Source organism: Neophocaena asiaeorientalis, unplaced genomic scaffold (genome assembly GCF_003031525.2).
Source record: "Neophocaena asiaeorientalis asiaeorientalis breed wild unplaced genomic scaffold, Neophocaena_asiaeorientalis_V1.1 scaffold218, whole genome shotgun sequence".
In the NCBI taxonomy this organism is placed as follows: Eukaryota; Metazoa; Chordata; class Mammalia; order Artiodactyla; family Phocoenidae; genus Neophocaena; species Neophocaena asiaeorientalis.
In genome coordinates, this window is record NW_020172818.1 from 11260187 (window position 1) to 11271300 (window position 11114).

The following is an 11114-nucleotide window of genomic DNA, read 5'->3' on the forward strand; positions in this document are numbered from 1 at the left end:
TTTGAGAAAATAATAATTATAACAATAGGAAAAGACCCACAAATAATCTGCACAGCACTTATTTAATGGGCACAGGGACCAGGAATGATCCTGCTTAAACAAATTTATTCAGATGTCTCTTTGTAACAGGATCACCTCCTTACCACCCTAGCTATACCACAGTATCAGCACTTGGCTAACTGGGTTCTAATGACTGTGTTACACAGAAAATCCCAGCCTTAGGTTTCTATCCAAGTATCAACAGTAAAACTACTTTGCAAGAAAAGAAAAATGGAAGGGAGGGAGGGAGGGAAGGAAGGAAGGATTTCTTGCAGAATCTGCCCAAAGACTCTGTGGGAGCTGTCACGGGGGTACGTCCCTTGCCCCCCACCAAGTTCCCTCCGGAGGGTCTGAACCAGTGCTCCCTCTAATCCTACTTCCTGGGTTTGCAACCTCAGCCTCGCACTGGACCCTCACATCACTGACTGACTTGGCCACCTGATTCTGACCTTCGCCTGACTTTGCTCCTTACTTTAAATGACTCTCTCTACACACCCTCACATGCATATGTACAAAAACTGAGCTTGAATCTGTTTATCGATCATGCCTGCCTCTTCCCATTCCTGCTCTTTGATCTACTTTGTCTTTCATTCCCTCTCCATTACCATTTATTGAGTGAGCACCTACTGTGTGCCAGGCACTGTAGTAGGTGTCTCATAAACATTATTCTTATCACCCACAACCCAACAACACAGATATTGTTCCTGCCTCACAGCTGGAGAAAGACTAACTGCTACTCAAGGTCAAGATTAACTACTACTGCAGGGTGTGATCCGAGCCAGACACTAGTGTTGACTGAAACATATCATTACCTGAAGTCCCTTGGGGGTGGGGAGTGCAGAAACCAACATAAGGTACTTAAAATGTCACAATGCTTACGATGCTTAGGTTTAATGTAAACATATTTGCATTTGAAAGTGCAAATACTGTCTGCCATTGGTCTTTGAAAAGCAGGGTAGCCTTCGCTAAAAAGAAGCCTTATTTCTATAGTGAAAGTGCTAATAGCTGAAGACAGAAACAATTCCAAAGTTTGTATTAACAAAACCCACAAGAAAGTTATAGAAATACTTTATTTAAATATTAAGAAAAAAATTACACGTACTTAAGATGATTAAAAGTTCATATGTTAAACAAATGCTAAAAACCCAGTAATTTACACAGTGATAAATCTTAAGTGATGGGAAAACACAAAATCCTTTCAACTGGTCCTCCTCCTTACAAAACTATTATAAAAATGGTATTATATAGGAATTGCTGAAGTTGGGTTAAAGGCACATGACACTATCATTCCTTTATATACACAGCCAGTCATCTCATACACTGAACTGCTCACCCTTAAATGGAAGAGTGAACAACTTCTCTACACTATCGGGAGTACATTATGCATCTCTAATGAAAATTCATTTAAATTTTTACACCAACAATTTCTCCAATGATCCAAACAGATTAACACTGCAAATCAGTTATTTCTGTCTTGAATATTTCTACTTTGAATCTGAAATATTCGATAATGAGTTTAGGAATATGCAAATGAAATATAATTTATTCTGATTTCAACTACAGAGCTATAAAGTTACAATTCTTCCAAGGAAACCATTCACTTCATAGATGCAAAAACACACTGTAGCTTTTCCATTACGTCTGCGGTGCTTTCAGCTAGCAGGATATTAATCATTCACTTTAAACTGACATGCCCTTACACCTGAAAGAAAACCCAAGCGAGACATTCTATCTCAGGCTGTTGGATTTAATATTAAAAAGCACAGTTCAATCTCCCTGCCTACAACATTCTCTGGCTCTCTGTTACCAATTAAACGTTGATGTCGGCAGTAAGTCAAAAGCTCCTGAACACGTGGAAAAACTCAATACGGAACAGCCAGAGATTCAAAGCAGACAGGGTCAGATGAGGGAATGCTCTTGTGGCGACAGGTCAACAGGGACAGAGGACATACTGTGAGAGTCCAAACGGTCCTAGACACAGCACAACGTGTGGAGGGGACTCTGCACATCAGCATGTGTGTGCTAGCAGCTATTTTCAGACTAGCAACAATGAGAGGACATCCATTTCTTCTTTACCTGGTTATAGGGGCTTTCCAAACTCCAAAAGGAGAACATGCTGTCTGTGAGCCGCAATGTCAGTTTTCTTTTGCACCCCAATAATTGAGTGCATTAACTTTTTCTTCTCTGGGCCTCAGTTTTTCAAGTTTACTTCTCTGGGTCTCAGTTTTGAAGTTTACTCCTCTGGGTCTCAGTTTTCAAGTTTACAAGTAAGTAAACTGACATATGGAATAGATTTTCTCCAAGTTCTAACGTAAGCAACGTGAAGAGAGGGACCGTCTGTCTTTTTCACCATGTCCCTAAGCATGTACAGTGAGTACTCTGAACACATACTTATTCAATAAATGAGTTATCTGCCAATTAGCAAATAGACCCCATTGTGAAGGCAGCAGGCCCAGGGACACAGTGGTCTCTGGGAAAACAGAAATTCTATAAATAACATGGAAGGAAAAGGCTGATGTACCACCCATCAGATTTTTATGAGGCAGCCAGGACAGTTAGAAAACAGATTTTTCTTCTCAACTGGGTAAAATTGCCCATTCTTCCCATATTCCCATTAACTAAGAACGATCTAGCCAACAGTCATCTGTATAGAAGTAGATGGAAGTTTATTGCAATAGAAAATCGATCAATGTGTGAACTTATCCATATTGGAAGGTGCAAATACTCTCTTCATGAGATCTTGGAAGGTCAGGGTGCCTTCTCTAAAAAAGTAGTCACTTAGAACTAAATTATGCAAATGGGAAGGGATCACAGTCCCTTCTACCTCAGAGTTCAATGGATGAACAACTCTCGTGTAAACATGACTGAAATAATTTACTAGTCCGTTATTGCTATGTCCACTGAAAATTATCATGAAAGACTTTTTCAAATGCATTCATTATTAGAAATACCATTCCAGAAATCTTACCTTTAGAAATCATCCAAGGAGTGAGATCAACATTACAACCCCCATAAACTGGGTAAACAACAGCAGTGGAGTGAAAAATGACCACACATGCCATAAAGCAACATTGAAGCTGAAAAGAAAAGGACAAAATAGCCACACAGTTCACAACTATAGCTATACTCTACACAACTATATTCTACTGCAGAATCTAGATTTAAAGGACTCACTTTTACCCGGTTTGGGAAAGTTCATTCAGCCAGTAACTTTCTATATATAAATCATGTTTCTCAGATATGTGACTTAGCCAATATTGGAAATATCACAATTTCTTCACAAAGTACTCAGAACTGGAATCACTAAAGCTCCTCTAACGAGAGCTGGCCTGGCTTAACAGAGACTTCAGTCTCTTAACATTAGTATCTGTAAAGGAACACGAAATAAAATGACTACAGCCTGCTTTTACAATCTCACACACTACCAAACTATAATGGTTAAAAAAAAAAATGGTTTAAGTATTTTTCTGTCAGAAACAGAATGAAAAAGTAATCATTTATAAGCTGCTATTAAACTTTCCATTGAGAAAAATACTGTTCCTTTCGCCAGGTAAGAATAACACACTAAGTGCAACGATTTTTATGAACTGAATTTTTAACAGCATAAGTTAATAAAGGAAAATTATAGTCAATTAAATAACTGTTTCAGATAGTTAAAGACTAACATAATATTTTGAGAAGTAGACGTTTAAATAGCTATAATCCTACTGTTCTAAAACATACAATAATATTTCTGGGGGTGACGTTAGCCTTATAAGAAATTGTAAAATAAGACAACTGTCTACACTCGTCACCGAAGGGTTAATAAAAAACCGCATCACAATGCAACATATGTCAAACACCCATAAACTTCAACTACAGAAAATACATAATGGAAAAAATACATTTAAACTGAATATGTACAAAGGTGTGTGGTTTTCCCTAAATTAAAATGCAATTAATATAAAGAGAGGAAAAAAACCTAAAAGCCCAAACACAATGTTCAGTGTACTTTTCTCTCTGGTTGGCAGGATCATGGGATTTACTTCCTTTGTGTTTTTCTGTAATTTACAGATTTTTCTTTAATGAGCAAGTTATAAAATACTTTTATAAACATAAAAAAAACTTCTCACTGAGAACCTCTTAGCTTATGAAAAATGATGTTAATTGTGGCATTATTTATAACAGCAAAAGAATAAAATAACAGGGAGCTGGTTAAATAAATCATGATATGTCCATGCAGTGATAATGATGTAACTGTTAAAAAGAATGAGACACATCTATATGTACTGGTATGGAAGAATTCCAAACTCAATTTAAAAAAAAAAAAAAAGATCACTCTGGAAAACAGTTTGGCACTATTTACTAGAGTTGGAGGTATGCATACCCGATGAGCCAACGATTTCCCTTCTAGAGATATGTATATATGTATTCATGTACACATACATCCAACAGAAACACACACAGGCACACAAGACATACACAAGAATGTTCTTAACAGCATCACTCATAATAACCCCAAACTGGAAACAATCCAAATGCGATCAACAGCAGAACAGATGAACTGGGAGCTGGTTATAAGATGGAATGCTGAACAGCAATGAAAACGTGCAACTGTTATGCACAATATGGACGAATCATACATAATGTTACATGTAAACAGTCAAATGTAAAAGAATACATACTATATGAACCCATTTCTATAAGAGATGCAAAAGAAAGCAGTTACCATGAAGGTGGGGACAGTGTTTACCTGCAGGCAGGAATGAAGGTACAGTGACTGGGAGGGGGCATGGAAGGGGTTAGAGGGGGCTGGCACAGATCTTTCTCTTGACCTCGTTAGGGTTTACACCAAGGTTCACTGCATGATAATTCAGCTGTATATTTTAGATTCTTCCACTTTTCTGTCTGTATTATATTTCACAATGAAAATGATTTAAAAAGCAAAATGCAATATATATATAGCATGTCACCATTTGTATTTTAAACAACTAAATATATAAGTAAAGAAAGACACTACTGAAAAGGGAATCAAGGAGACTGTTTTCCCATTATTCCCTTTTTTTTCCCTCTTGAATTTTGTACCATGTACATCATTACCTGATCAAAAAAATTTTCATTCCAAAGGTAACTTACCAAATTCCTGCTACAATAAAAGTAGCAGTTGTAATAGGTATCAACGTTGGATACTTGATATCATAATCTTCAATTCCACAATACCATTCCAGATAGACTATGCAGTAAAATGCAATCGATAAGCTAACAAGCAACAAGGTACCGCCAAACAGAAACCAACTGTAGAGACAAAAATAATACCCTTCTATTATCCTCTTTTGCATCCTCTGCAACATAATAGTAAATAATCTTTTTTGACACATCTGAAATGTGACATAGGCTCATGTCATTGCTGGCTTACCATACCAATGGCAGTGATTCCATTTTTTTTTTTTTTCGGTACCCGGGCCTCTCACTGCTGTGGCCTCTCCTGTTGCGGAGCACAGGCTCCGGACACGCAGGCTCAGCAGCCATGGCTCATGGGCCCAGCCGCTCCGCAGCACATGGGATCCTCCCGGACCGGGGCACGAACCCATGTCCCCTGCATCGGCAGGCGGACTCTCAACCACTGCGCCACCAGGGAAGCCCCAGTGATCCCATTTTTGACAGTGCATGTATCTGACAAAGGTTTTGTTAAGTTTACCTTTGAATACAGGTGATTTGAATTTTGAGTCCTGTCCCATAACACAGGGCCTACCAGCCAGGTATGACTCAGCCCTGCCACTAGAGAAAGGAAGCATCTTAACTTACTGAATCAGAATTTCTATGCCTATCTTTAGAAAGATGTTATTTGCAATTTTGCTCCAGACTGTGTGCAGCATACCTTGGGTCTAGACAATATAAACTACTTTTAAAGGCTCTTCAGATACCTGAAGCTGACTAGAAATTCAGTGATTGTTAAGCAAATATGTACACAAAAATAAAGTGGTTTAAAAAAAAAAGTGCTAATTGACAGCACTTAACAAATCAGGTATCTTAAAACTTTTCATTAATAGACTAAATATCTATTTCTAAGAAGAATATCAACAGGAGAAGGGGCAGAGGGACCCACAGTTACTCAATCCCAGCTTGCAGAAAGTCTAGATCTAATAGGAGATGGGTAGGTAAAGATGAGAGTGAGACACATGAAAGGATGAAAAAGTAAGACTTTAAACACACACACACACACACACACTTTCATAAACTAACTGACAAAAAAGGACGTTTTCTTTAAACATACAGGAAAGCGAGCGGCTTTCTGGTTGTTTCTGAAGTTTTGAGTGTGAGAGTAATAAAGATTTCAACAGATACCATCAACTCCTCCAAGTTAAGCTGGGTTTCTTGAACTACTGAATATCAATTTGGAAGGAGTTAATTCATATTGTCTCTCGTAAAAGATTTCTAAATGAAACCCTCCCGTTCCTAGAATATCTCCAGTCCTCCCCCAAGGGCCAATGGCTTTTTGCTCCTTCCAACTCCACAGAAGACCTGGCTCAGTGTGTGTGAGAAAAAGCTCATCAGCCCCTTCCCTCCAGCCCCTGCTGGTCATGGGAGGAGGCCAGATTTGGAAAATCAGAGGAATGAACCCTTTTCGAGAAAGCAGAAGGCAGCCTGCACGGACTGCCTCTGGGTAGCGCTCTCCCGCCACAGCTGCCCCAACTCCCCGCTGCTTACCGAGGCCTCAGCAAGAATGCAACACTACTCTACTCAAAATCCTCAGCCTTCGGCCATGCGTTTCTGTCTCTTTTCCTCTAAGATGACACTTCTTTGAGGACAGGCCTATGACTCCCACTTTGTTTTCATGCCCCCCAGTCCTGGTCCGGAGGCTGAGTCCAGGCTCTGTCACACACCACCGGTGGGCTACTGTGTGCCACTCTACTCCTGTGGGCGCCCCCAAACACCTTACAGTGTAGTGAGTTATTCCTTACCTCACCATCTCCTTTAACTACTAAGAATACTTAGTATTCTCATATACAAGGATACATAGGACACAAATGGATAAATCCTCTCATCTCTCCTGAAACCTCAAAAAGGCCTACCTCCTGAGGCTGGGCTGGACTGGATGCCCCTTCTAGGTGCATTCACGGCATCCCGCACATACCCTCGTACACGCAAACAGTACGCACCACATGACTTATTCATCTATCACAGCCTAAAATGAGCTGGTGGAGGGTGAGAAATGTGCCTTGTTCATCACTGTGACCATAACTGGATACATCTCAGGCTCTCATGAGAAATTTCATGAACGAAGCAGCAGGTGCTACTGATGGTGTCTGAAACAACCATCGCTTCTTTTCCCGGCCCAAGTTCTAGACCAATTGAAAGACACAAAGAAACCAAACTGATAAAGACCAACTGTCAGCTTCTTTACTGATAGAGCTACGAAAAGAAGATAGCTTTGGTGAATGGTGACAACGTGCTTCCTCACACTGAAACCCAGAAAGAGACAGACTTACCCACTGGGTTTCAAGTCACGGTGAAAACCTAGAGACCTTCGCATGTCAGGGTCGCCCCATAAAACAATGGTGCAGAAAAGCAGCCCAGAATCTGTGCTTCCCATGGGCAGCTGGCTCCCAAGAGGAAGAAGGTGCTGAGCTACACGCCTGGTTTTTCATCCCAAACCCTATCAGGAGATCTAGCACCTCCCAGGGAAGAAGCCAGTGAGGGGAAGGGCCAGAAGATGGGAGTGTTCAGGGAAAGCTCCTGCTTGTGGAAATAAGGAACGGGAACAAGCTCTCTCCCTGCCATAGTTTACATAACACCGCCCCCCCACCCCCCACCTGCTTTCCCCGGACCACCTGCTCCCTCACTCTCCTCAGGCGCCCCTCCAGCACTCACTGCTCTTCCTGAGGGCCTCTGCGGGAGAGACTGGGTGTCCCCCGACCCCCAACGATATCACCGGATCAAACAGTCCTGTCTGCACCTTTCTAGCCCCGCTGGTCCTTCCAAACAATTACAATTGCACTTTAAGCAAATCAGCCCTCCCGATGCCAGCTCCGATGCCCACCAACACCTCTCCCTCTTTTTCTGTTATCTAGGGGCCTCCAGAACGCTCTCCAATGCCCAGTGAGGACTCAGGAGTGTGATAAACAACCTTCCCCTCCATGTCAACTCCTAGATTTTACACTAAGGAGATTTCAATCCTCACGAACCATGGACTATCTGACATCCTGCCTCAAAGCTCCTGACTCCTCCCACCAGTGACCTCAACTCTAATTCAATCACAGCCTGTACATGTAGTTACCTTGTTGGCTATAACTATTCTCTGAAAACGAGCTCTGAGACCCAATTCCCACCCACCACATTTCTCATTCCCTCCTCCCAATGCTCTTGTACTTGATCTTCTTAAAGACCTTCAGTCATTCTCTCTGCATGGTTTACAAGTGGATTAGATCCTTCTTAAATTCACTACCGTCCTCATCCTACCAAACACCTGTGCTGAGAAAGCCCACTGAAATAATTTCCAGCCTCACCCACTCTGCGGTACGTGCCCAGAACACACACTCTCTTTTTCAACTCTGCGTTACCAGCACCTCCAACACCATGCCCAGCAGAAAGTAGACGCCTACTAAGCGTTTGAAGAATTCGGCTCACAAAACGTGAAAAATAAAACAAGTGTGTTTAACTTACGAAGCAATAAAGTTTTCTTACCTGCTGGTGTGAAAGTTTTCTTTAACGGTTTGAAAGAAATCAACATAATAGGTCACAGCAATGGATGCCAAAATCCAGAATCCAGAATGGATATTAAGTCTTGGAAGAGGTTTCTCCTTTTTCTCAACAGGTGTAGAGGTTTCTGCAAATAACGGAGAGTTCAACTTATGAAGTAACCATTAACGTCACAGGAAAAATTATACCTTTTTTTTTGGCCACGCCGTGCCGCTTACAGGATTAGTTCCCCAACCAGGGGCTGAACCTGCTCCCTCGGCAGTGAAAGCCTGGAGTCCTAACTACTGGACTGCCAGGGAATTCCTTTTTTTTTTTTTTTTTAAATTACACCTATTTTAAGTCAAATAAAATAATTTCCTAGAGCTTTCTAAGAACCACATTCTCTCCCATTATATACCAATTTCTTCTGTAAAACCACCAAAATAGGTTTATATTTTTAGAAATAATTAATAGGAGCCTGCCATAAAACCTGTCCAATATAGTCAACTTTTTTTACCGCTAAATGAGTTTTGCAACCAAATTTATTTATATAGTCTTTTGGAAAGAATAATGCCATCTGGTAGTATAGGAATTTTAATGCTATGCTTCACATGTAGTCTAGGAAAGTGATTAGTCCTGTTAATTAAGAAAAATGCAAGTGGCAAACATTAGAACACAAAATGGACTTGATTTTCCAGAAACACTACTTACAACTACATATTTTAATTTTTTAAACAAACACAACCTTTTGGGGCAGCTCAAAAGTGGAAAGGGCACACTGGAGGTCCAGTCCCAACATGGTACTGTCTTAGACAGGTGATGGACAAGTCAAATTCCTTCCATTTGGGACCCAATCTGAAAGAATGGGTCAAACGGGGTCTGACAAGTTCCCCATGTGACTGACATGCCCTCTCTCTCAGTTCATGTGAGAACCACTAGTATGTAGCCAAGGTTCCCGAGCTTTTAGCTGACCATCAGAATTCCTGGGAAGCTTATTCATAATACAAATTCTGCGAGACACCTTCAAAATTTATAAACCAGCATGCCTGCACATGTTGTTTTCTGCGTTTACTTTTTAAAAGTAATAAATACATAAGATTTACAACATACAGGACAAAAAGATAAAATCGCTCTCTTTATCCTTAACCCCAGTTCCCCAGCCCCAAAGCAGCTACCAGTAATAACGTCTACTGAATTCTTGCATATTCTATGCATCTACAGGTGAACACACACCGCATGTTATCTGGTTTGAACACAAATGGTGGCATACCATACGTTGTTCTGCGCCTCCCTTTGAAAAGCATCCACATTGATTCATAAAAGTCTGCCTGCTGTGTCATGTATAAACAGCCAAGTGTATTTAACCAGCTCCCTGCTGACGGACAATTAGATGTTTCCAGTCGTTCGCTATTACAAGCAAAGCTGAGATTAAAGACTTTGCACACACGCCCTTGTGTACTGCTACGAGTACGCTCCTTTGTTAGGTTCTTAGAAATACAATCTGTGGATATATTTTATTTTAATGGATATTGCCAAACAGGTGTTAAACCAGCTCTCCTGGGAATCCTGAAGACCAAGATGCGCAGGGCTACCTGATCTCTAAGGGTCTTTTACGACAGTAAATACCCGACTTGCAAAACTACTTGGTAAGCCTTGAAAAAACGAAACCCGGTCCCTCCTGACTGGGTAGGGCTGCGACAGGCCCGCGGGGCCGGCCGTGTCCGGCGCCTCGCCTCTGGGAACCTCGGCGCGACTCGGAGCGCGCCAGCGGGGGTGCCTCACCCGGCCCGGCGTAGCCCTCGCGGTCCAGCTGGACCACCGCGTCCCGCGGGAACAGGTATCTCCGCCGGAGTCGCTCCCGAGCCTGTAGCGCGTCCATCTTAGCACCGCCCAGAAACTGGGCGGTAGTGACGTCAAGCGTCAAGCCCACCGGAACTTCCGGCATCGGTTCGCCGGCGGAGGGAGGGATTTCCTTTTGTGAAAGGGTGAGGGTGTGTTGTCTTCGCGGTTTTAGTTTGTGAGAACGTACGGAGGGTTTGGCTTTGTTGTCTCAGTGCTCAAATCCGGAAACATGATTTGAATTTCAAAATATTTATCCTTCCCCACCTAAAGATATATAGTTTGTTCCGAACTACGGAAGCCCAGAAGGGTCAAGCTTACCGATGCCGGCGAATGCGCGCGGGTGTGTGTGCTAGGCCCTACGGGGGCACTTCGTTGCTTTTGTGCTCTGCGTCCTGAACCCCGTGGCTACTGTATGCCCAGAGCATCTCAGACCCCAGCTTCTTTCCTCCTTCTCCTCCTCAGGAGTTGTCCAGCTAGACTTGAAAGAGTCAGAGGCCACCCAGGAGGAGGAAAGGACCGCTGAGCTGGGCCCGGGAACCTGCGGTGGAGTCTGGGCCTGGCGCTGACCGCTGGGG

General features: G+C 42.1%; 1 protein-coding gene across 1 annotated transcript; it reads right to left on the bottom strand.

The window, feature by feature from the left end:
* Positions 1-1091: 1091 nt before the first annotated feature.
* On the bottom strand, positions 1092-10605 carry TMEM128 (transmembrane protein 128). Its single transcript, XM_024741836.1, has 5 exons — positions 10480-10605; positions 8704-8845; positions 5155-5313; positions 3008-3116; positions 1092-1741 (listed from the first exon to the last, which is right to left on the bottom strand). Exons 1-4 carry the CDS (start codon positions 10574-10576, stop codon positions 3017-3019), a joined length of 498 nt encoding a protein of 165 aa, XP_024597604.1. The 5' UTR covers positions 10577-10605; the 3' UTR covers positions 1092-1741; positions 3008-3016.
* Between the last annotated feature and the right edge of the window lie 509 nt (positions 10606-11114).

What these genes read in the sequence shown, in the direction of transcription:
- TMEM128 (XM_024741836.1), bottom strand. Translation starts at nt 10,576, where the DNA reads ATGGACGCGCTACAGGCTCGGGAGCGACTCCGGCGGAGATACCTGTTC. An exon ending in CGAGGGCTACGCCGGGCCGG is followed by an intron (nt 8,846 to 10,479) that starts GTGAGGCACCCC and finishes CGTTATTTGCAG; the next exon opens with AAACCTCTACACCTGTTGAG. An exon ending in TTTATTGTAGCAGGAATTTG is followed by an intron (nt 3,117 to 5,154) that starts GTAAGTTACCTT and finishes TTTTCTTTTCAG; the next exon opens with CTTCAATGTTGCTTTATGGC.